The sequence below is a fragment of the Nelumbo lutea genome, chromosome 1 (assembly GCF_056320005.1).
Source record: "Nelumbo lutea isolate HS-2025 chromosome 1, American lotus-T2T, whole genome shotgun sequence".
Lineage (NCBI taxonomy): Eukaryota > Viridiplantae > Streptophyta > Magnoliopsida > Proteales > Nelumbonaceae > Nelumbo > Nelumbo lutea.
This window is the reverse complement of record NC_142684.1, coordinates 118,869,750-118,896,254: the sequence shown is the minus strand read 5'-3', so window position 1 is coordinate 118,896,254 and position 26,505 is coordinate 118,869,750. Positions and strand designations below refer to the sequence as shown.

At 37.6% G+C, this 26,505-nt stretch overlaps 2 protein-coding genes across 3 annotated transcripts; one reads left to right on the top strand and one right to left on the bottom strand.

Moving 5' to 3' along the window:
• Nucleotides 1-144: 144 nt before the first annotated feature.
• Nucleotides 145-2,424, top strand: LOC148877080 (Tetratricopeptide repeat (TPR)-like superfamily protein). The gene is given in 2 exon segments (XM_088981343.1): nucleotides 145-2,312; nucleotides 2,314-2,424. Coding segments are annotated over 2 exon segments (1,869 nt in total). The 5' UTR covers nucleotides 145-480; the 3' UTR covers nucleotides 2,351-2,424.
• On the bottom strand, nucleotides 2,348-25,182 carry LOC148877079 (Galactose mutarotase-like superfamily protein). 2 transcript variants are annotated; one of them, XM_088981355.1, is made up of 11 exons: nucleotides 24,903-25,182; nucleotides 24,605-24,789; nucleotides 24,188-24,301; nucleotides 8,780-8,893; nucleotides 8,335-8,386; nucleotides 5,102-5,239; nucleotides 4,913-5,011; nucleotides 4,713-4,810; nucleotides 3,639-3,746; nucleotides 3,399-3,480; nucleotides 2,348-2,616 (listed from the first exon to the last, which is right to left on the bottom strand). In XM_088981355.1, the coding sequence occupies exons 2-11, from the start codon at nucleotides 24,670-24,672 to the stop codon at nucleotides 2,551-2,553; spliced, it is 939 nt and encodes a 312-aa protein (XP_088837481.1). In that variant the 5' UTR covers nucleotides 24,673-24,789; nucleotides 24,903-25,182; the 3' UTR covers nucleotides 2,348-2,550. The 2 variants fall into 2 exon arrangements, with proteins under 2 accessions (XP_088837481.1, XP_088837489.1); XM_088981363.1 differs by having other exon boundaries at nucleotides 24,605-24,756; nucleotides 24,903-25,054.
• Nucleotides 25,183-26,505: the final 1,323 nt, after the last annotated feature.

Here is a 26,505-nt window from a genome sequence, read left to right as displayed (position 1 = left end):
ACTTTATTATTTTTGCATTTAGATAATTTTATTCTGTATTTTTTAAAATTTTTCTGTATTTTATTTTTATATTTTCCATGTGTTTTGTACCATATTATTTTTGTATTTAAATAGATTTATTTTCTGTTTTTTATTTAATTTTATGTTATTTTTTATTTTTTATTTATTTATGATGTCATGGGTCAAACCATTTGACCCGGACAGTTGAACCACTTAACCGGAAACCAGTCCTGACTGGTTATGTTCCCGGTTCGTTTTTAAAAACCTTGCTGATGAGTGATGACGATGCCCCCACTTTGAAATATCGACACAATTCGAGGGTATTTTATTTTCCCTGTCCAATGTCAAAAATATCAATAACCTTATCCAAATTGTGTGAAGAAAATTTGTTTGTAAGCCCCATAAGAAAATTGGACGATTCGATTCTTATACCGTTTTTGACGACGATACTCGAGAGGATCAACAATCAAAGCACCTTCCATGTTGGTTCACCCTATTCCAATGGCACGCCTCATGCTTACTCCTACGAACCAATTCCCCTTGGAAACGAAGGTGCAAACCCTATCTGTATTAGAAAGGTGTTCCGACATGGAAGAGATAAAGCAAATCCATGCCCAATTGTTCAAAACAGGTCTGGTTCTGGACAGTTCCCCAGTTACCAAGCTTCTCACATTTTCTGCTACATCAGTTTCCGGAAACTTGGCATACGCCCAGCTAGTATTCGACAGAATTCAGCAACCTAACATCTTTATGTGGAATATAATGATCAGAGGCTATTCAAACAGCAAAGAGCCTGAACGAGCTTTGCTCCTCTATCACCAAATGCTCCGTGATTCTGCCTTACCTAATCACTACACCTTCCCTTTCCTGCTCAAGGCATGTGCCACTCTATCAGCATTGGAGGAAACCCGGCAAATCCATGGTCAGGTTCTGAAGACAGGCTTTGCTACAGATATTTATGCTGCCAATTCGCTAATTCATGCTTATGCCAAATCTGGTAGCCTCACTTCGGCCCATCGACTCTTTGACAGGGTCCATGAACGAGACATCGTCTCTTGGAATTCAATGATCGATGGGTATGCGAAGTGTGGAGAGAGAAAGAAAGCTCATGAACTGTTTACTAAGATGCCTAGAAAGAATATCATATCGTGGACATCTATGATCACTGCCTGCGTTAGGGATGGTTTCTTCAAGGAAGCCTTGAGTTTCTTTTACGACTTGCAGCATGAGGGCATCAAACCAGATGGTGTGGCACTGGTCAGCACACTTTCAGCATGTGCGCATCTGGGAGCATTAGATCAAGGTAGATGGATTCATGCTTACATTGACAAAATCGGGATCCAAATTGATCCCATTCTTGGTTGTGCCCTTGTGGATATGTATTCCAAGTGTGGTGATGTGGAAGAAGCTCTGCAAGTTTTTAAAAATACAAAAGAGATGGGAGTTCCCGTATGGACAGCCATGATTGCAGGATTTGCAATGCATGGGCGGGGAAGAGAAGCCCTTGACCTCTTTGACAACATGCAGAAAGCAGGAATCAAACCCAATGCAATCACTTTCACGGGGGTTCTGACTGCATGTAGTCATGCAGGATTGGTTGATGAGGGGAAATTTTTATTCCAAAGCATGTGGAAGGTATACAATGAGACCCCTTCAATAGAGCATTACGGGTGCATGGTCAACCTTCTGGGTCGAGCTGGACAGCTGAAGGAAGCAAAGAAACTGATTGAGACAATGCCCATGAAACCAACTGCAGCTATTTGGGGAGCATTACTTAATGCCTGCAATATTCATGGTGACTTCAATTTAGGCAAGCAATTAGGAGAAATCCTAATTGAAATGGACCCCAGCCATGGTGGCCGATACATTCATTTGGCAAATATATTTGCAGCAGAGGGCCAGTGGGATCAATCTGTGAAAGTGAGAAAGCTAATGACGGATAGAGGAGTTTCAAAACTTCCAGGATGCAGTTTGATTAGCTTGAATGGAGTTGTCCATGAATTTCTTGCTGGAGATCATTCCCATCCACAAATAGAGAGGATTTATCTCATGTGGGACCAAATTGCAGAAAAACTGAGGCAGGAATGATATGTTGCTGCAACTGGAAATATATTGCTTGATCTAGAGGAGAAAGAAACCGTGATTCACCAACACAGCGAGAAGCTAACTATTTGATTCATAAACACTGCACCAGGAACACCAATTCGAATCATTAAAAATCTTCGAGTATGTGAGGACTGCCACACAGCAACAAAATTCATCTCCAGGATTTACTGCCGCGAGATTGTCATGCGTGACAGGACTAGATTCCACCAAACATGGAAACTGTTCTTGTGGGGATTATTGGTGAAGAGAATGAAGGTTCATGTGTCCAATTGCATAAAATATTCATATAATATCAACAAAACTGACATTATTAGAGAACCTTGGAAAACTCAACTCTTTCTGGAGACTTAAGTTACAACAGTTATTAAGAAACTAAAAGCTTGTTGAAAAAGGAACCAATAAAAAGCAACAAGGGCTAGTTTTGAGAACCTCGTAAGCTTCAATTCATCCAATGCTAAGATGCTGTTCTGCTACCCATGATTGCTCAGGCTCTAGCTGAACTTTTCCAATCTGAGGTTGTTACAGAGAAGGGAGAACATTCAATAGACTTGTGGTCATTGCATTAAATATTTATCACTTTGGGTTGTGTTTGGTTGCAGTCAAATTTTATTTGCACTAGTACAGATGCATGGGAGTGCAAATGAAAGGAACACAAATTCTGGTTTAATTTGTTTTAGGTTTTACTTTATTCTGCTTCAGGTCTTATTTTACTTCATTTGTATTGCAATCAAACAGAATAAAGTAAAATTTAAACAAAAATAAAACCAAATTTTCACCCAAATCATTTGCACTACCATAGTTTTGCATTAGTGAAACTAAATTTGCACTGCAACCAAATGCAGCCTAGGCTCAGCTTGGGAACAGTGCAAATACAAATATGTTCAATGCAAAACCTTGAATATGGTATTTCCAAATCTTGTATTTGCACTCTTCCCAAACTGAGCCTTTAGGACATGACGGATTTCAACTTGTTATATAACCATATACATTGCAACAATCAGTACCAAAAGAATATACATCACAACAACAGTTGAAGCAGCATGCCGCTTCCTTGATGGGTGAGAGTGTCACAGTTCAAATAAGGGAAAAGGAAGAGTCTTAAATGTGTAACTATAAAGAGGTGGTTATTGATCGTCTAGATTGCTCAATAGACAATAAGTAGGCCATAAATATATGGTAGAGTATCACTAAGAGAGAGAGAGAGAGAAAGGAGGAAAACAACTGATTTCATGTGGAGGAAAAAGCATAACCATTTAATCAGGTATCCAAAAAGGGCATCATTACTTCATTACCTTTGCATTTTCAACGCAGACAAAGTCCTGGTAGCAGTTTTCCATCTGCAAATAAGGGTTCCACAAGACACAATCTGTCCAACTGCATGGGAAAGGGAATTATAAAGAGGAAAACTTGAAGCAGAATTCTTTTATCAAGGAAAGTCCAGATAAAAGCAAGTTACTTAAAGCAAACAATACTAATTTCTATAAAGAGAAGATAAAAGTTAAGACATCACAAGCAAGGTTCAATTGAAGTACTTGGTATTCTTGATGGATATTAGATCACCCAACCCATTGTCAAGTTGCAATTCAGAGGGAGCATCCAAGTAAATACAGTCCACAAATCCTGGAAAATTTACCACATCCCTGAAATTCAAAGTTCCAGTTAGAAGCGGTGGAACAGTTTTCCATATTTCAGAAGATAATTGATGAATTTTGAAATCTTAACAGTATAAAATACCTGTGAAAGCTAACATTTTAGTAGAAAAAATGAAATTGCAAAAAATATTAGTTGCTTAGTGGTGTAGTTTTGCAAGAGTTTGATATCATGGGCCTAAGAATGAAATGGTTCTTGATGTACTAACCGTTAACCTGCTTGTGTGAATTAAACTTAAAAAAATAGTATTAATTTACCAATCAAACTTAAAAAAAAAATAGTAAATTAAAAAAAAAATCATCAAAGAGCATCTAAAGAGCAAGGGTCTAAAAGAGCACCCAATGAAAAGAAGTGATCAGCTACAAGTTGAAGGGTCTAAAAGAGCAAGGGGCATGCCATAAAGGAAATAGATTGAAGTAGTGAGAAATGATATAAGGGTCCATAATTTAACAATGGATATAGAACTGAATTGAGTGGAATGGTGGAACTAGATTCATGTATACAAGTCCCATATAGTTAGGACAAGGCTTATTTGAGTTAAGTTGAGTATTCTTAGCATTTACATATATTAAAGCTTTAGTGTTTTCAATTAGGCATAATCAAGAGGTTATAAATTTCATTTGCTGCCTTGTCAAATAAGAGAAAAAAAATGAAGATTGACATATATTAGATTTTATTCCATTTCCTACCTTGGTAAAATATATACAAATGCATAAAAAAATATGCATTTGAAATACCCTATAGAAAAAAGTAAATAAAATATCAACAATAAATAAAAACAAAAAAAAAAGATGAACCAATTCCAACTGTTCCTATTTCTGAATAACATTTTCAGACAAGTATATCCAGCATGGTGACCTTTTTTGTTGATAAAAACGAAAGAAGTTAAGAAAGGGATCTTGTTAGAACAATGTTAAGGCCAATTCACCAAGACTAATGGGAAAGAAAATACAGACCAATCCTCCGTACCCTCCACAGGATTAGTCGGGTCTGGGTCCTTGTTCAGCGTATTGCAACCTTTCAGTCCTTTCACTGATGCTTTGGTTACAGAAGCCTGCACAGTAATAACTCAACAAATTTCACATCAATAACCAAATATATATGAAAAATAATACATCCATATTGGGTACAGAAATCATGAATTTAGGTTCCTTACATGAAAGTAAGTATGCAATGCAGTACTAAAGGAGAAGGATTTGTTATCTGAATTTGTGATTATTAGTTCTGTTGAAAGTCTCCTTGAGTATAATTTGACCTGCAAACAGTCACCAAAAAAAAAAAATTCAGAAATATATGTAGTTGACAGAACAAGATTTTTAGCAAGAAATTTAAATTGAGAACTGACTGTATATAAGGCTCGGAAGCTGAAATCCCACATAGAGCGGCTGTAAGGACCATCCCGCAACTCCAGTGTTATAAGAGGATTTCCTTCCACATTATCAGAGCCAATAAAAGACCAATCCATGTTCCTTGCAAACCCATGCTGTAGAATAAAAATATTCATGGATCAAGAACCATATTTAAGATGAAAAATGTGAAACAGAAAGACCCTGGAGCTAGAGGATTTCCAAGGTTTCTCAACTAATGACATTTTGGGAATTTGGAAGGAAGTGGATTCTTCGGCTCAAGCCAAGGAAAGTAAATATGGAATGGAGGCCACCAGCAATCAACTTTGCTAAACTCAATTTTGATGGGAGTTATATTGGTAGTCAGGTTGCACTGGGGTTGGGAGGGTTGTTCGAGGACTCAGAAGGAAAGGTCTTAGCATTGTATTCTAGGCCATTAATAGATAGCAATGCATTGAAAGCAGAGATGTGTGTATTACTCCATGGGTTAAAATTTTCTAACCAATTCGGTTTCCACAACTTGGAGGTGGAAGGGGACTCACAGTTGGTCATTTCATGGACAAGAGGTAGTTCCCAAGTCCCATGGGTCTATAGACATATTTTTGAGGAAATAGAAAGCATATCAGGGGAGCTGAATGTTGTCTTTAAATGGGTGAGAAGATCAGCAAATGGAATGGCAGATGTGTTAGCCAAACAGGGGACAGCAAGGCACCAAATGTTTTTGGAAAAAATTATAAATCATAAAGGTTGCCTCTAAGGTGGAAACAGTGTTTTAAAAGGCATGGGAGGCGTACGCCTCCAGGCGAGGCGTTCCCAAAACGCCCTGAGGCGTATGCCAGAGGCGCTGATACCTCTGAGGCGTATGCCTCAAGTGCCTCATCTCTTGCGCATTTTTCATGAGGTGTGCTAGAGGCATACGCCTCTTGCACTTCATACACACCTGATATGAAAATACAGTGAAAAAAAAAAGAAAAAAGAAAAAAAGGAAAGGAAAGGAAAGGAAAAGAAAAGAAAAAAAAGGGAAAGAAAAGGAAATGAAAGGAAAAGAAAGGGAAAGAAAAGGAAAGGAAAAGAAAAGAAAGGTGAAAGAAAAGGAAAGGAAAGAGAAGGAAAAAAGAGAAAAGGAAAGGAAAGAAAAAAAAATGAAAGAAAAGGAAAGGAAAGGGAAGAAAGATAAGGCCTAAGGGGAAAGAAAATGGTTTGCCCCCTTACCCTTCGGCTGGGGGGCGAATCCCCCTTTTCGATGCAGCCCAATTTGTTTTTTTGAGTTAGGGGGGTCTTGCTCCGCTTCTTCGCTCGCTCGCCTGCCTTCGCTTCGACAAGACCCCCCCTTTGAACTACTGTTATGCATCTTTATTCTTCTTAATATAAAAGGTTTTTATTAAAAATAAAGAAAAAATGAGACCCCCCCCTTTGAACTACTGTTATGAATCTTTATTCTTCTTAATATAAAAGTTTTTTATTAAAAATAAAGAAAAAATGAGATCCCCCCTTCCTCTTCATCCTCCTCCTAACCCCCCTACTCTTAAGAAGGCTTACACCTCCTTGTGTTCGGGAGGCATATGCCTCTTGCCTCTAGGTAGTGGAACGCCTCGCGTCACGCCTCCGCATTTTAAAACATTGGGTGGAAAAACCCACCTATTGTAATACTTGAAATTGATATTAATAAAATATTTTTTCTTATAAAAAAAATGTGAAACAAGGCAGTTCATCTGATAACACTTCCACCATTCCATTAGCAGCAACCAATTTGGAACGGTTTTAACAAAATGTATTTGAGACATAACCTTCAAAGGACATATCAAAGTAAGAATTAGTCGAGACACCGAAGAAGCATGGCTGACATGTTTATGAGTGCTAGTGATATCATTATCATCATTTTGTCTGAGCCTCATTGCAACTATATGGAGTTGACTACATGAATCCTGTTTTTCCATTCCATTCTGTTCAGCTCCATATTCATCGTTAAATTATAAGCATTTAAATCATTCCCTACCACTTCAATTCATGACCTTTTTGGTCTGCCCCTAGCTCTTCTAACCCCTTCAACTTGTAGCAGATCACTTCCTACAAAATTCACCCCTCCATTTTGCTCATCATGCTCCAATTTTATGGTCAACATCCTCCTCAACTGACTTGTTATGAAATATTGAACCAAGGTAACAAAGTAAGCCATGTTCAGTTATCTCTTGGTTCCAATCCTAAGTGTAGCCTGATTTGAACTCCTACTGTTAAATAATTTAAATTCACATTGCATATATTTTGTTTTAATTCTCCTACTTATTTTAAAGCTTCTTGTTTCTAGGGTATTTGTCCATGAACCTAATTTTTCATTTAACCATTTGCTAGTTTCATCAATTAATACTATGTTATCAGCAAAGAACAAGCACCATGGGTCCTCTTCCTGAATATGTTTAGTGCTGGTGATACCTTCACTTTTCATGATTGATTCCAATCACAAGACTTTGAATGGTATTTTAGAGATAGAAAACCATCCAGTAGAGATGATTCTGGTTACCAAGGTTATGTATAATGTCATGTTTTAGTGTTTTAGAACACACTGGGAACAGTAAGTCCAGGTTGTGTTCAAATCACCATTAGAAAGATGCAGATTTTTTTATTGGTAACTTCAGTAACTTATTAACTCAGAATAAAAGATTTAGTACAACAGTGTCTACAATAATGAGCTTCCACAAAAGCCTGTCCCCCCCTATTTCCCATCATACATACAAGTGGGAGGATCCCAATGTTTAGGATCATCTGGTTGAATTCTTTCAATTTAGGTTACTTTACTCATATTACATGTACTAATATGGTTTGGTAAGCATCACTATGGCCAACTCTACTATTCACCACAATTTTTACCTTCAATGAAGTACTATCTTGAGACGAATATGGCACTGAACAGAATGGAATGGAAAAACAGGATTCATGTAGCCGACCCCATATAGTTAGGACAAGGCTTAGATGATGATGGTAATGAAGTACTATCTTTAGATGAACTATTACCAAGGCCACTTCCTAGAGCAAAAGGATCTGAACTATCAGAAAATGGACCAAATAGACCATTTTTTAGCTCACAAGGTATGCAGCTGTTTATTCCTTGATTTATTGTTAATTTGCAAAAACCATATAAGGCCTTCAAAACCAAAACACGCACACACACAGAAATGAAGAGGAATGATGATTCATAATTAGTAACCGTGACTAGGAGAGAGAGAAAAAACCGTACCTGCTGCAAAGGGCCAGGTCCAAACTGTGGAAAACAATGTGGGATGCCTCCACTAGTTACAACATAGATATGGTTAGTATTCAAGCCAGAAATAAAGAAACATAAAAGCTATGGTCCTCTCTCTCAGCCATGAGAGAATCATAGCTTGCAGATTACATGTCATCAGACTCACTTTTGTTTTCAATATAGTCTGGGAGTTTCTTGTACTAAATCTTAATTACTTCTTATAATAAAATTTTATTTGCTAATAAAAAAATTCTGTGAGTTTCTTTCAGTCTATATAATCCAGAACAAAGCAAACAAAACAACTTATACAGAATTGTGCTTATAAAAAAATCAAATACAGAATTCAATAGATATTTCAAAACTAATAAGAACAAGCATTAGGAACAATTAAAATAACAAATTAACAACCATGTGGCTACAATAATTGAGACATAAATACCTTATTGGTTTCTGGCCATTGAATACTGCATCTGGTCGAACAAAAAGGAGATCTTTGCCATTCGCAACTTTCCATGATGTTATACAGCCTCCAAATAGATAAACCTCAGCCTCACTGCCAACAAAAGATTCAATCAATTATGTGATCTTAAGCTTCCTTCAAGGTCATACATTTAAATTCCAGAAAAGATGAGGTGTAAGCTTACAGCTGAGTAGATGCATATGGGCTATGAAGGTTGGGAGTTCAAATGCCAAGAGTGCTAAGTGTCAAATGGCCCCCTTGGGATTGTGTGTGGAAGATGTATGTACTCTCTCAGGCTCAAGGGCGACAAACTGTTCAGGGTCTTTGCTGTTCTGGCAAGTGACCAAATCCCACATTTGTAGGGGAAAAGCTGACTAGGTAGGTATGTGCAGCCCTTTGGGATATTTTTTCAGTAAGCCTTTTGGGATATTCCTCAGACATTCCTTCCTAGTTAGCCGGGCATCAGATCCGAGGTTGCTTTGGTCGGGACACATGTGGAATGGAGGACCAAGTACTGGCCTGTGCCAGCTTTCCTTGACACCCTTCTTTAGGTCTCACCATGGGGCACAACCCTGGAAATGGGGTTGTGTTGCCTCTTGCTAAGCAAGCAACGAGTGTGACTTTGGCAAGGTTGGGGTCAAGGGGAGGACAAAGCTACAAGGAAGGTTGTTGGCCAAAGCTGGGGGTCAGTGAGCTTAGGCCTTGCTAGCTTCACATTGGTATGTAGGTGAAGCCGGGAGTTGGCAGATCTGCAGTTCTGTGTCTTATGGATTTCACGAAAGCTTCACAACAGCAAGAACTGAGGGATCAGCTTCATCTGCTGGTCCTGAACTGTGAGTTTTTAAGTCTTTATGTGTACAAGGTCGAGATTCATAGTGCTCAACCAAAGTACTGTAGCTGTGTGTCCTTGTAGTCTTACATGAGGAAAACAACCAAAGCCAATATCTTCCAGCTAAAATTTATGACTAACTCTTTACATCTGGAGAAACAATAGAATTGGTACGTAAGTATCAGAAGCCCTCTGTCCTTTCAACCAGTTTGTTGTGATATAATCACCACAATATACTACAGAAAAATACAAGATGACTCTGCTGGCTGTAGTAAACCAGCTTAAACATGAATGCTGAGTCATTGGTTTAAATGGTTAAAGTGATGTCAAAGAATAGCCGTGGATCCCTACATTATAACCCAAAGTAAAATGAAAAAATGAGCAAAGGTTAGCATGGATTTTATCCTAATTCTATTGCATTATGTTAGGGCCCAATTTTAGTGAGAAGTAGCCAAAGGTGCCATGCCATTTTGGACAACTGCAAGTTAAGAAGCTAGTCCAGAAATTAACCTGATGGGGAATTTCTTTTCAGCGAATTTTAATGCAGCAAAGAAGTCAATAACAGAAAGAATAAATTAACCTAACAGGGAATTTCTTTTCCCTGATATTAAGCAGATCGCCCTTCCTAGGCCAGTTTCAGACCATATTCCAATTCAGTTGGTCTGTGGTTTTAGATGTAGAATCAGAGCCCCCTTTAAGTTTGAGAATGCCTGGTTTGAAGATGATAAACTCATTCCCTTGCTGAAGACTGTAGGGAAAGACTTGCAGGTGGTTGGAATTAGTTCATTCATTTTGGAAAAAAAGCTTGGTGCCATTAAAGCAAGACTAAAAATCTGGAAAATGGAGAAAAACTTGAATTCAGAAACTGAAAAGAGAGCCCTATTGAGTATCATTAAGGAGATTGATTCGGCAGAAGAGATGGGTCCTTTATCTGAGGAAAGCAGATTGAAGAGATCTCAGGCAAAGATTAAGTTTGATAAGTTGCCTGTGACTGAAGAAATCAAGTAGAGACAGAGGGCTAAAGTGGTTTGGTTAAAAGAGGGGGATAAAAACACACATTTCTTTCAAAGAATGGCAAATGCTAGAGCAAGAGCTTCATCAATTAGTAAGTTGGAAGGGGAGGGAAGAGTGGGGGAATCTGATGCAGATATGAAGGCAGTGGCAACTAGCTTTTATAAAAATCTTTATAAAGAGTCTTGGACCTTTAGACCTTTTCCTAGAAACCTTCCCTTCAAAAAGCTGAGTGAAGATCAGTCCTCTTTCATTGAGAGACCTTTTACGGAGGAGGAAATTAAAGCAGCAGTTAACATGTTGGCTAATGATAAATCACCAGGGCCGGATGGACTTACCAACCTTTTCTATATTAAATGCTGGGATTTTGTGAAACAAGATATTCTGAATGTCTTTCAGGCATTTTATTATAATGCTTTGCTTCAAAGGAGTTTAAACACTACTTTTATTACCCTTATTCCAAAAATTGAAAGGGTAGTGAATGTTAAAGATTTCAGACTGATCAGCCTTCTACACAGTTTTTATAAAATCCTAGCCAAAGTTCTTGCCGAGAGAATGAAAGAGGTATTAGGAAGTGTTATCTCAAACAATCAAAGTACTTTTGTCCCAAGCAGGCAAATGCTTGATTCAGTTCTTATTGCTAATGAGCTGATTCACTCAAGAAGAAGAGAGGGTGTCCCAGGTTTGATTTGCAAACTTGATATTGAGAAGGCTTTATGATCATGTTAACTGGAGGTGTGTTGATCTTGTGTTGCAGCACGTGAATTTTGGGCAGAAATGGAGAAACTGGATTAAAGTGTGATTAACCTCTCCCAAATTTTCAGTTTTGATTAATGGGCAGTCTGCAGGATATTTTGATAGCTCCAAGGGTCTTAGACAGGGTGACCCCCTGTCCCCCTTGCTCTTTATTTGTGTCATGGAAATCCTTACTCTGTTTTGTATGAAGGTTGTTGAGTCTGGTGAGTGGGAAGGTTTTGCAATTACTCCTAAGGGGGAGAAGGTTAATATTCTCCAATTTGCAGATGAAACTTTATGTTTTGTGGATGCTTCTCCTTCTCAGATTGATTTGGTCCTTGGGATTTTAACTTGGTTTGAGGTGATCTCTAGGCTCAAAGTCAATTGGAATAAAAGTCAAATCATTCCGATGGATCAAGTAACCAACATATGTGCAGAGGTCCTGGCTTGTCAGATTGAATCCCTTCTAGTGAAATATTTCAGTTTGCCTCTAGGGTCAAATTGTTTGACTTCCTCGATTTGGTATCCGATTATTGAAAGAATGGAGAGAAAATTTGCATCTTGGAAGGCATGATATCTTTCTTTCAGGGGTAGGGTTACTTTGATAAAGAGTACCCTATCTAATTTACCTACTTATTTCCTCTCTCTTTTCCCTATCCCAAATGAAGTAGCAAGAAGACTAGAAAAGCTTCAAAGGAATTTTCTTTGGAGGGGTTGGAGGAGGAGCAAAGAATTCACCTTGTCCATCGGGACCAAGTTTATCTCCCTAAGGCTGAAAGTGGTTTAGGCATAAGGAAGTTGAAGAGCTTTAATTCTTCCCTCCTTTGTAAGTGGATCTGGAGGTTCTCGGCTGAAAGAAATGCTTGGTGGAGATCCCTCATAGCTGGTAAATATGGGGTGGAGTGGGGTAACTGGAGATATAGGGATCCTCCACCAAGTTGGGGAAATTCTCCATAGAAAGGTATAATGAAGAATTTTTCTGTCCTAGTGGAAGGGATTTCAGTTAAGGTTAGTAAAGGGAATAGAACTAAATTTTGGAAGGATCCTTGGTGCTTGGATGGTTCACTTGTTGAGTCTTTTCCTCTTCGTTTTCGGTGTGCCTCTAACCAAGAAGCATATGTAGCAGGGTGTTATAGCTTGGCTGGAGATTCTGTTACTTGGACACAGTGATTTAAAAGGTGCGCCTAGGCACTCAGGTGAGGCGCATTTTAGGGTAGGCGCCTTGCCCAGGTCCTAGGCGCACACCTGGTGCGCCTTGCGCCTTTTGAAAATTTGCCACTTTTTCCCTTTTATTAAGATGAATGAATGGACAACATTCCCTTTTTGGGCTTGCCTCGAGGGGCATAGCACAAAGGTGGCTTGTAGAATTAGGAATGTAATATATCACATTAGCTACTTGATGCAATTGAGAAAAAAAAAAAAAGAGATTGTGGGTTTTATATGCTTAAAAATGTTTTATATGTTTGATTTCAATTTTAAATTTTCAATTGAATATACTTTACATATTATATTTATGTATTTTAATTTTAGATAATAGGTTTTTTAAAACATTTATTTTAAAACTTAAATTAAAAATTTTATTAATATTATGTTTAATATTTTTTTATTTTTTTGAATTTTTTGCATTTTTTTTTAAATTGTGCGCCTCACCTTGCACCTTGCGCCTCAGGCGCAATATGGCCCTTGTACCTTGCGCTTTTAAAACACTACTTGGACCCCACTCTTTAGAAGGAATCTCTTTGATTGGGAGTTTCAAGAGATAGTGGAGATGTTGACTCTTCTTCAGAAACAAAAGGTTGACCTGCTTTCAGAAGACAAGTGGTACTGGAAGTGGAATCCGGATATTGTTTTTTCTGTCAAATCCTTGGCCTCTAAGCTTTGCAGATTGGGTATCACTGATTTTCCAAGTACTCAGATTTGGAACCCTATAAGTCCATCTAAATCCAACTTTCTGATTTGGATAATGGCCCTCAACAAATGTCTTTCTAGATCTAACCTTGTGAGGCAGGGCATTCAAATCTTGGGTCTATCTTGTGGTCTTTGTGGGAGCATTCCCGAATCAACAGACCATTTGTGTATTCATTGCACGTATTCTTCTCAGGTGTGGGACCACTTTCTCAAAGCCATGAACATCAGCTGGACTATGCCAAGATCGGTAAAGGAGCTCCTCTGCTGCTGGAATATCAAAGGCCCAAGCAAGAAAAGGAAAATAGTGTGGAGGACTATTCCTAGTGCTGTCTTGTAGTCCATTTGGGCCGAGAGTAACAGTAGGATTTTCTGTAATAAATCTAAGAGTCCAGAAGATTTAATTCAGAAAGTTGTGGGCAAGTTAATCTCTTGGGTGTCAGCTTCTGAGGAGTTTAGAAGTTTGAATTTGTCTGTTTTATTTCTTTCTAACTCTTGGTGGAGTATGTAATTGCTATTCTTGTCAGATTGCCTTTCTAGGTCTGAACACAGCTTGTATGTGTTGTTTTAAATAAATTTACTTTTACCTTTTTCCCCCCCAAAAAAACAAAGAAGAACTAGTAGCAGATAATGATGTAAAGGATGAAATTGCACATGTAAAAATGATGGGGAATAGAAAATTTGCAGTTGCACTTGTTTTAAGGTAGTAGATAATTAAGCAACTAGTTGTAAAGTAGGACTAGGTGAATTTTTAATGGGCAACTAGATGAATGAATACAATTGGAAGATATATAAGAAGAAATTTAAATGTAGCATGGAGTGAAAGATAGTAGAGAATACAAGAAAGTTCATGGATGATAATGCATGTAAGTGGGGTTTGGGGAGGAGAAAATTGGAGGCAATCAACACACTGCATTGAATAGTCACTATTCACCACTTGACAAAACATATTAGGAATTGAGGATTACAAATATACCCTACTTAATGTTGATAATTACAAGTATATAGTATAGTATAAACTATCTCAGAAGTCAGAAGTTGCAATTGCAATGGTAAATCATTGAAAATAAGCAAACAAGTTCTTAAAAAAGGAATGGGTATCCGACAATTCAAAAGTGGATCAAATGGATGTGAAATAGACTTTCTTCTTACAAATAGTAGAGTGATGTTGATGCAAGGACTGAAAGGTTATCCAAGAAGAGAATTTAACCACACAATTAACTTAGCCATTTTCGATAATTGTATTGGGAGAAGAAAAAATATGAGAAACGTTGCTTTTAATTTGAGATAGATTTAACCTATCTCAAGTGGCATGAGAAGAGAAAGAACATTTCTTTTAGCAGAAAAAAGAGAGTTGAAAAATCTAAAGAGAGAGGATTTTATCTAGTGAAGTTTGGCAGTGGAAGGATGGTTTAGAAAGGCTATCAGTGCAAAAGAAGTAATATATAAACATGCGGACTATGGGATTTAACAAAGCAATAAGTGAAGGCCTTGTATTACTAGACATTATAAAATGTCGTCAAAAGATAAAAATAAATTTATATGAATAAGAAGGAAAAAAAAAGGAAGTAGGTCATTGTAAAGGTATCAAAAGGAAGAAACAAAAAGTCCTTGTGAAGAAAGACAATTGAAAAACCTATCCCTAGACATAATGAGAATAAAGCAAATGATAATAGCAACAAGGATACAGATGGGGGTTTTAAATTGTTTTTTGCAAGGTTAGCAAATGCATGGAAGATAATGGTTTATCTTTTTCAATAAAATTGTAAGTTCAAAGAGTATAAAGGAAAAGGAGCAAGGTATCCATATCAATATATACATACTAAAAGGAAACGTGTACGGAGGAAATGCTGAGAGATCGCCATTTGGAATCTAACAGTAACTTTTGTGTTACTCAAAGACAATTATGCCCTTATAGGGCGGCAAAACATAAGACATCATATATAACACTCAAAAAACATAATAAAATTTGGACTCACATAACTACTGTGGTCCCCACCTCTTATCTAACAACTAACATAAAGCATCTACTCAAAAAAACATCATAAAACTAATTAATCTTCAACACTCCCCCTCGAGTTGGGAGTAAATGTCACACATTCCCAACTTGCGTAGATCATGTTCAAGCTTGTTCCTTGCCACCCCTTTAGTAAGAACATCAGCCAGCTGCAACTCTAAAGAGACATAAGGCAAACAAACTTCTCCGGTTGTTACCCTTTCTCTTATAAAGTGTCTATCAAATTCAATGCATTTTCTCCTATCGTGCTGAATTGGATTGTAGGCAATATTGATTGCGGCCTGGTTGTCACAGTATAACATCATAGGTTCCTCTGCTTTCACCCCAATCTCACTCAAAGAAATCTAACGCAAAGAAGTTCTGAGACACCATGAGCCATGGATCTATACTTAACCTCTGCACTTGACCTTGCCACAACTTCTTGCTTCTTACTCTTCCAAGAGATCAAGTTTCCACCTACAAAGGTACACACTCCTGATGCAGACCTCCTGTCATCTAAGCATCTTGCCCAGTCTGCATCTGTATAGGATTCTAACTTCAGATTCTCATGATTTGAGAAAAGAATGCCTCTGCCAGGGTGCTTTTTCAGATATGCAAGTATTCTCTCAATAGCTTCCCAGTGCTGAACCCGAGATGCATGCATGTACTAACTCACAACATTGACAACATAAGAAATATTTAGTCGTGTCATACACAAATACAACAATCGACCCACCATTCTTTGATATCTCCCCACATCCTTTACCAATTCACCATCCACACCATTAATTCTATGATTTGGATCAATAGGAGTGTCTGTTGGTTTGGTCCCCAGCTTCCCAGTCTCTCGGTAGGTCAAGTACATACTTTCTCTGTGAAATGAAGATCCCATGCTTGGATCTTGCAACTTCAATCCCTAAGAAGTATTTGAACTTACCAATATGTTTGATCTCAAATTCTTGTCGCAATGATTTTTTGAGATCATCACTCTCCTCTATATCATTTCCTGTCACCACTATATCATCCACATACACAATCAGAATTGACACCAAAGCATCTCTCCTCTTCACAAAGAGGGTGTGATCAGATTGTGTCTGTGTGTATAAAAAATGGATGAGTGCCCCTCTGAACCTATCAAACCAAGCTCTAGGTGATTGTTTCAGTCCATACAGAGATTTTTTGAGTCTGCACACATTTCCTTTACCAACATTTTCATAAAAGCCTGCTGGAATGTCCATATATACCTCCTCTTGTAAGTCACCATTGAGGAAAGCATTTTTGACATCAAGTTGGAACAAGGGCCATGAATAGGTAGCTGCTAGAGATAAAAAAACACGAACTGAACTCATCTTAGCTATTGGTGCAAAGAGGGTGTGATCAGACTGTGTCTGTGTGTATAAAAAATGGATGAGTGCCCCTCTGAACCTGTCAAACCAAGCTCTAGGTGATTGTTTCAGTCCATACAGAGATTTTTTGAGTCTGCACACATTTCTTTTACCAACATTTTCATAAAAGCCTGCTGGAATGTCCATATATACCTCATCTTGTAAGTCACCATTGAGGAAAGCATTTTTGACATCAAGTTGGAACAAGGGCCATGAATAGGTAGCTGCTAGAGATAAAAGAACACGAACTGAACTCATCTTAGCTATTGGTGCAAAGGTTTCCAGATAATCAACACCATAGGTCTGAGTATACCCTTTTGCTACCAACCTTGCCTTGTACCTCTCTATCTTGCCATCGGCCTTATACTTCACTGTGAATACCCATTGACATCCGACTATCTCCTTATCTGGGGGGGGGGGGGAGATCAACTATTTCCCAAGTTTGGTTTTTGACCAAAGCATCCATCTCATCTTGCATGGTTGTTTTCCACTCAGGTTTGGAGAGAGCCTCAGTAACATTCCTAAGTATAGACACAGAATCTAGGGAAGAAAGAAAAACACGGTAGGAGGGTGATAAGGCACTGTAGGAAAGATGATGTGAAATGCAATGGGTTGTACACTTTCTCTTCCCCTTGCGAAATGCAATGGGAAGATCAAGGTCAGCGGGATCAACTGCAACAATGGTGTTAGGGACAGAAACATTATTATCAGAAAACATAACAGGCTCAAGAGGAATACCTAGAATTGTATCTGTCGAATCTAGAGTTTCAAAAGGACTGACAAAGAGTGGTATGGGTCGAGGATGCGTGGAGTCAACCATCATCCATCGATGTTGATATTGCTGTGAAGCTGCCCGTAGTGGTTCAGGTAATGAAACTGGAGGTGCAGGTGCTAGCTGAAGTGATGCTAGCTGAACTGATGGTGCAGGTGGTCGCTGAACTGATGAAGGCACCACAGAAATAGGAAGAGGAACAGATTGTGAGTTCTCCTTCCCAAAACTCTCTAAGGAGAACCGCTCGAGAAGAAGAATGTTGATCCAAAAAAGGTAACATCCATAGTGCCAAATCTGCTCCTCGACACTGGGTCATAACAGCAATACCCCCCTTTTGGTTCTGAGCATACCCAAGAAAAACACATTTCTTGGCCTTAGGATCCAATTTCTTGCAATGAGGGCCAAGAATGTGAACAAAAGAAACACAACCAAAAACCCCCAAAGGTATATGAAATATATCCATCTGGAAAAAGGAGGCTAAATGGCACCTTTTATCTTCAGAGGTGTAGGAGACTACGGTAGAGGGTATTGCAGCTAAGTAGTCGAAAGCTAGTGGCTATGCGAGCTAAATTCTAAGCATCTTCATTTCTAACCCCCCCCTCTCTCTCTCGATAATGTTCCACAATAAAGATATGCTGAAGATAAAAGATGCATCTCCAGTTCATCACTTTGTCTAAAAAAGACAAAAGCAGTACAACAGGTGTCTTAAATAGATGCTCTCAAGATAAGTTCGAATCCGAAAAAGACATATCTCGAAGTCACTCCCCTATCTATAAATAAGGATCAATTCTCAGGAAAAGGGTGTGCTAAAATTATCTAAGTGTATCATAACTCCTTGAGTGTGCTAAGTCTTCCTTAGCGTCTTTGTTGTAAAAATTCTTGAGTGAGAATTTTGTAACCTTTCAGTAATATTGCTTAATGAAGTTCTTTGTACTAAAGCTCTGTAAGCGTTCTACGATTATACTTTACCTTAAGTATTCTGTAAGTTTAGAATTACTTTTTAGTCTAAATCCTTGTCAAAGCTTTTATTCCACTTCATTGTTTGTTTTACTAAAACATCATCTAGCAATATCATACTTTACTATTTTTTTACTGTTTTCTGCATATGCATATTGCCATATTCCATCCTCTTACTATCCCAGCCTTAACTATTTTTTGTTACTTATAACTTTTTCATCTAGAGGAGTTCTCTCTCTCTCGGAGCAAGGTATCCATTATCAATATATACATACCAAAAGGAAACATGTATAGAGGAAATGTTGAGAGATTGCTATTTGAAATATAATAGTAACTTTTGTGTTACTTTTCCTCTAATGCCCTCCATAGTTCTATTTATTCCCTTCAAGCAAGAACTAAGCAGATCGGTTGCCATGTGTAAGATTCGATGGTCGTCGATGCTTGGATATTTGCGTGAGCTATATGCATAGCGAATCTCGAAGTCCAGCCTATCTCTGTCTGTCATCTCTCTCTCTCTCTCTCTCTCTCTCTCTCTCTCTCTTCCATTCCCCTCCCTCCTCACCTCCATCTTGAGCCAAACTCCCTACTCGCCCTCCTCTCCCTCTCACTCAAATATCTCTCGTGTAGTTTTAGAACTTATGGCTTTCTACTTTACCAAAGCGGCGAAGGTTGGCTCTGCTGCCTCTGAACGACCTGAACAGCTAAACTTGCCTTCACACTCTCTTCTTTTTAAACTTCAGCCTTCTCTGGTGGCGTGTTAGCTAATTAGAAGCAGCCATACAGAGGTATAGGAGACGACTATGCATGGTATTGCAGCTAGGCAGTCGAAAGTTGGTGGCTACGCAAAACAAATTCTGAGCATCTTCATTTCTAACCTCTCTCTCTCAGAGAAACCCTAGCACTCTTATCACTTTCTCCTTCGACCTAAATCCTACTCTCTCTCCGCTCTTCTTGATTTTGTTTGCAGGTTTTCATCATAGTAGCTAATTCTTGATTTTGTTCATTAAGAGCTTTCGTCTTCTCCTCCCTGCCTGTGAGAATTTGATTGTAGCGTACAGGTATAGTTCATTATTGCCTTTTAAAAATAAAAGAATGGAAAGAAAAAATTACACCTTCCTTCATCATTTTATCAATGTTAACCATTCTACAACATGTTGGGTTGTTTTTAATTGATTTTGTCACATGGTAATTATTTTAATTTATTGATTACAAAAGAATGTTTGCTTTTATCAAAGTTGTCATAGACCTCATTGCTTATTGGACTCAAGAGGATCATATATGGGGCTCACCCAATCCAAATAAAGGACAGACTATAAATTGGATCCAAAAGACTCTAAAAGCCTAGAAAGTTTCGAAAAAGCTCAAATCCAGTTCACAATTCTATTGCCAATGTTGGTACAAATCCTTCCATCCCATTTTCTTTTTACATCAAACCCTTTTTTTTTTAAGTTCCTCAAAAATAAAAAGGCTGTTAATATGAATGAACAAGTTCCTAACATCCTCTTCATTCTCCTTAAACATGTAATATAGAGTATAACTACCCACATATTTTAGATAATGAAAGATTATGAAATTTAGATTATAAACTATTTTTCATTTGTTTGGTTCATTTTTATGGAATTTTTCATAACAAAATTCAGATTATGAAGGATTATTCTGTATATTTCAGATTATAAAGCATGCATATTTGCTTTGGATTATTCTAGCAAGGATGGTTATGACTCACCTAACCAGTGAAAACTGGTCTACCTATCCTCCTGCAGAGGAGATGTTTGCAATTAATGGAAGTTGAATGAACAAGCCAAAGAGCTAATTAACAAAGAAAATGGTATTTAGCAGGGTGGTTGAATATATATCTATATGATATTTAGCAGGGTGGTTGAATTAGGGGTGGTTCTGGTTCAGTTCTGAGTCTTTTTCCCCCTTATTTGGTTGGTACCAGCTCTGTAAGGATAATCTTGCAGTTAGAAGATTCAAAGTCAAAAAAGGCATCAACCTGTTTTGGTGTCAAATATATTTGCTAGATTAAAAGGAGGATTATTTGGGATTGAACCAAATAAGAAGGTAATGAAATGCATGACTGTCCAAAAGAAGTAGCAAGATGTGTTCTTTTCCTCTTGGAATCTTGGATGGGAGAAATCTGTCTTGGCTTGTGTGTTTGTTTGTATTTGGGTGGCTGGGTTTATTTTGAGTTTTATTATTGTCAAATTGGATCATGGGGCATGATTTTAGTTTGGTTCTCTTCTTTCTTTTTTCATTGGTAAAGCTGCTATTTGGCATCTAATTTCTTGTATTGTTCGGGTGACCTATGGTCACCTTCGCCTCCTTATGGCTTTCATTTTTATTTTAATATTTTTTGTTACCAAAAAATGATGATCAGTATTGATAAAAAAATGATGGCCAGGATCAAAACCCATTAACAGACATGTATAGTCTCCCTACCCTAACCTTGGCCATTATTTTCTTTTTTTGCTCTGCATCTTTATTTTTCTTTTCTTACCTCCTTTGTTGTCAATGTTGTTGCATATGAATTTTCTAACTTTTATTTGGAAAATCCCACAAAGAAGGTTTATTATCCATCTAAATGAGGTTTTTAGGTTATTATCTCAAAATCTGTCTCCCCATAAATAATGTCTACAAGTCTAGGGCACCATACTCCCTCCTGTTGTCCACCATATCACCAATTTTTGGTGACCCTCTACTTAACTCTTGTTGGATTTAGAGACTAGCATAGTGTCAAGCCTTGATGTCGAGCTAGGATTTATGCCTTGGAATTCTCGTCTCCTGTAGGCTCGCTATACCTGAAAACTGTCTCAATTGTGATGTCCAAATCTCCAAACCCTTCAGAACTCTGGATTACCCAATACAGTTTTGTAGTCTCCTACTCTTAGGAGAATTTTCTTAAACCACAGGATTCACTAACCTTGTGGTGAAGGATGTTGCCATAAAAATCTCCTTTTTTTATGATGTTGTCTATAGGGATCTGGAAGTCAGCTCGTTATCACATGCACAACACATTGGTAACCAAATCAAAGATAAAATAATTTTTCCAGTTCCTATATTGATGCATGAAGGTGGCTACTGGTGGAGCTGGTGGCATTCCTAGGATAATTTGCTGACAAAAAATGGGCATATGGGCTTAGGCTTTCAGTCTTGAATGGATCAAGTATATGTATGTTACTGTTATGGTGATTTTTATCATTTTTGAAAAGGTATACATTCATTAATTAAAGAGGTGAAAAGAAATACTTAAGATCGAAGAAAAAAATTCAGGTAGGTTGTGAATTGTGACAAATTAGTAAAAGTTAAGGCACTTTTACATAAACTAGTCAAACAGACCAGCATGGGATTTCTTGTTTATACACAACCTTTTCCAATTAAAATTGAGTGAGTAGCCCAAAATAGATCCATATATTCCAAAACCCTATTTCCTGTTGTAGGCTTGGGTCTGATGGCTTTTTGTGGTGTGATAGTAGGAATCATGGTCTTTCCTGTTCTATTTCGTAAAGAAACAAGAAGCATGAAAGCCATAAAATTTAAGTTTTGGTGATAAAAAGATGTATGAAAATTCAAAAGGTAACTTATTTATTTAAATTAGTGTAAACACAAATGTATGGCTAACCTAAAGATTCCCCTATTAGAAGGTTGGTTTGGATTTCTGAAGCTAGCCAGCCTAGCCCTAAGGGAAGGAGATCTTCGGAATGAACTGATTGGAACAAAGGAATTTCCTTTACTTTGCATAAAAACAAAGGAGTTTCACTCCATGCTCCCCCCCTCTCTCTCTCATACACAGATTGCATATTCAACACAGTGTTGTGTGCTGTAGAATGAACACAAATTTTATTTCCTACAGTTTGTATGTTTGATTATGCTATTCAACTTTTTTGTAAAGCATGGTCATGTTGTGAAATGACACGAGGATTTGCTAATTCTCTATCGTTTTCTGGTTTGTGTAGTGTGACTTAGCATCCTTAGATGGGCGACATACAATCAGAAACCCACATGCCCTCCCTCGTGCCCTCAGTGTAAGCATCCATGCAAGTTTCTCAATGTTCATCGGTCACTTGATGGCAGGTACAAGAACATTCCTTGCTTTTTTTGGTAGAATAAGACAGGGAGGTAGAGCCAACTATATGCTGATGACCAAAATGTCCCTGTACTTGACAGCATCCATGACTGCATGTTTGAGGAGAGTGTTTGCCCACTTCTTAGAGCCACATGGTTCAAACATTGACAGTGGAGGTTCAGGGAGAGGTTTATGATGAATTTGATGACCTTTATCAGTATCAGTATGAATATGAATATGAATACAAGGATGAAGAAGATGATGATTTGGATGAAGTTTACTTTTGGTTAAAAAAAGGATGAAGTTTACTTTAGTAGTTCATCAAGTATTTGTATAGGTAACCATAGGTGTGGAGACGATGACATTGTACGTGGTTTTAGGAGATTGATTTCAAGCTGTAGCTGGGGAATTCAAGTGAATTGATCCTTTGTTAGGTCATTTATATTTAAATTTCTCTGTACTTGTTACTCTATAGTCTATTCACATAATCTTTTTCTTCCCAATCAAAATGAATCATAAATTTGTTGTGAAATTGTATATTTCACCTCACCTACCTTGGTTCCATGTTTAGTGACAATCCCTATGGCTGTCTACTTTATGACTTTGTGTGAAGAAGATATTGCTTAGAACTGAACTGATGAAGAAAACATTCACTGGATGGATATGGTGAGGGTGTAAGAACATAGACTTGCAAAGCCATGTACCTGGTTGATCGGATTATGTTCATTCATCCATGAATTCAATACTTGATGGTTATTACTTGATCTAAATGGCAGATAGCATGTGGAAAGAATGACCATGGAATATCCGGATTCAGTCCTCACAAAATTTATCTTCACACCATCCTCACAACACTTACAGTCATGCACTTGGAACAACACACCAGAGTTCAGTTAGCCCATATGAGCACACCAGAGTTTAGTTACCCATATGAAGATGAGTAAGAAGAGTTCATTGTTAAAGCCTTTAGGCCATTACTTGATTCAATTGATAGTAGAACCAAATGATGAAAGGGTAGAGTGCTAATATGTGAAAATCATATGCTATGAATGAAACACAATTGGATGTATACTAATTTAAAGACTCCCGGCCCATGCTAGCACGGGCCCTTCTGCTAGTACAAGAAGAAAGGAGATATGTAAAAGTGAGAAAAAAGCATTGAGCAATGTCTAAGATATAAAATGAGACTACTAGAAAGCCAATTTAGGTTTATCCCTAGGAATCAACTATTCGAGCGTATGCAATTAATAGAGAAGTTTAGAGAGAAAAAAAAAAATCCTCACATGGTATTCATTGAGCAATAGAAAGCATATAATAGATTACCTAAAGAGATATTATAGTGGAGTTTGAGTAAAAAAGTTGTCTCAACCAAAGACACATGATTACAGTATTTACATATATTATAGTGCCTAGGTGACTAGGAGCTCCACTTTTGCCCAGTATTTACATATATTATAGTGCCTAGGTGACTAGGTGACACTAAACAGAACGGAATTGTAAAACAGGATTATGTGGCCAATCCGATATAGGTGGAACAAAGCTTAGATGATGATGTCAGATAAATTATAACTATGGCATTACCATTAGAAATTCTGATTGTTCCAGAAAGGAAGAAAAGAAAGAGAAAAATAGCCTCTGATCTGTTATTCAATAGGGAAGAAATGGGAATATAGTTCTACACACACAGAGAGAGAGAGAGAGAGAGATTGAAGCATGTAACAAAAGACATACCTACCATGATCACAAGTCAGCACAACCTTTGGTAACTTTCCTGTACCTTCTGTAATTTGGACTCCCAAAGAAAGAGTTTCTTGGCGTAAGTTTGCAAAGGTTACGCCAACAGTTCTGCACACAAACCAAGAAAAGCTTTTCAGAACACTTTTACACAATGAAGTTGTATATTTTCTGACCTCTATGATGTAATAATTTGTATTGAAGACTTTACGAATGAAATAATTTGTATCGAAAATCACATTACGCTTCAGAAAATCAACGGACCATGAAAAAATGTAAAGATTAAAATTTTCTAAAATAAAACAAGGATTCGAGTATCGTCGTGAAAATCGTAAGATTGATATCAGACGTGCAACTAATAACCGAAACCACAGAAAGAGAGAAAGAGAATAGAAATATAGATAAGAGATTAACCTGCTGCGTAGCCGGAGGTTGGAACACGTTAGGGTTGGAAAGAACGAGGCCACGGAGATCGCCGGCATCTTGATGCTTGGTCTGGTCTCTCTCACTTTCTCTTGCTTCTTGTTTGTTGCAATATGCTTATTTCTTCTCTCGATCGAGGCTTCCTATAGATGCGGCAGCCGGTCCAGCGAGAGGTCCTAGTCCATTATGGTGAAATTGCAATATCCGCCAATAATAACAGCGGGAAAAGAAACCTTGAATCCATAAACAATTACTAATAAATAGAAGTTGATAAAAACGTCTGCCGTACCTTCAGAATCCTTCGTCGAATATGCCGAGGAAGTGAACGATTACATGGGTGTTTGGTATCGTCGTCACTCGGAATTTCCCACTCTCTACCCGCCGTTTTGGTATTCTGTCGTTCCCTTTAACCGCCACACGGACGATTGTGCTTGAGTCTTTAATGGCCATGTGGCCGTTTATTTGAAATAAATAAATAAATTCCATTGCCGCCCGTATTGGGGATTACGGGAGGGAATCCGGATTTCCTCCACATTTTCGTACACATCTATCGTAACGTTCCTAAGGCCACTTAGTTACTTCTTAACTATTTTTTTTTAATAGAAATATTTTAAGTTTAAGAGAAAAATGATTGTTAGTTTACTTTTATATTTATTTCTTAAAGTGTAATCATACAAATTTTTATTTTCCAATGATACTCCCAAAAAGACAAATAAAAACTTTAATATATAGAATTAAAATAGATATTTTATAATTTACAGAATTCAAAGTTTAGAACAATATTCTCTGAAGCATTTAGAGTTCAGAGGAAATAAGAGTTCATTAATATCAATATACCTCTTAATGCAATTATTGCATTTTCAGATGTCAAACTTCAAAGCAAACGAACAGGCCTTTAAAGTGCAATTATACAATTTTTTGTTTTCCAATGATACTCTAAAAAAGATAAGCAAAAACTCTCATATATGGGGTCAAAATGAACATTTGATAATTTTCAAAATTTAGAACAACATTCTCTACATCCGAGAGTTCACTAGTACCAATATACCTCTTAATGCAATTATTGCACTTTTAGATGTTAAACTTTAGAACAAATGAACAAGCCCTTACATGTGCGAATTAATTAACAGATGTTGGGAGAATTTTTGTTTCTTTGCTTTTTATTTTTTAAATATTAAAAACATTAAAGCAAAAAAGAGAAAAAACTTTTTCTCATTCACTAAGAGATATGAGGACGATTTCTCTGAGCTCTCTTTCTACAATAGAGGAGAAACAAAGTAAATTTGTTTCTAATATTGATGGAGGGCCAACTCACCAACCAGGCGATAGTTCATAGTTAGAGAGGCACATGCTTCGGATAGTGCCATCTAGCGAAAATCATGCAAAGGATAATAGGACGACTCCATGCATTGGATTACACTGAGAGATGGTGGCTATCGAATGGTGGATATCAAGGTAGCCTGAGGAAGATTTCGAAGATGTCTAGAAGTCCAGATGTTTTAGTTGTTTTTCTTTTACAATTTTAACTCTTCTAGTTATTCTACAAATCTACCAGTTGTATTATAAATGCTATTGTTCTGAGTTAATAGAAGACACACAAGAGCTTTCTTTAGCAATTCTCTCTACTTAGGTTCTACGCCTAGCCCTTTACGTGAGGCTTCAAGTCTGAAGCCGATTCGATCATCTGGGTGCTTGCATAGTCAGCCCGATCGAGTTCGTCACGCTGTGTCAGGTGGTATCAGACAAGAGCTTTCTTTAGCAATTCTCTCTACTTAGGCTCTACGCCTAGCCCTTTACGTGAGGCTTCAAGTCCGAAGCCGATTCGATCATCTGGGTGCTTGCATAGTCAGCCCGATTGAGTTCGTCACGCTGTGTCAGGTGGTATCAGAGCG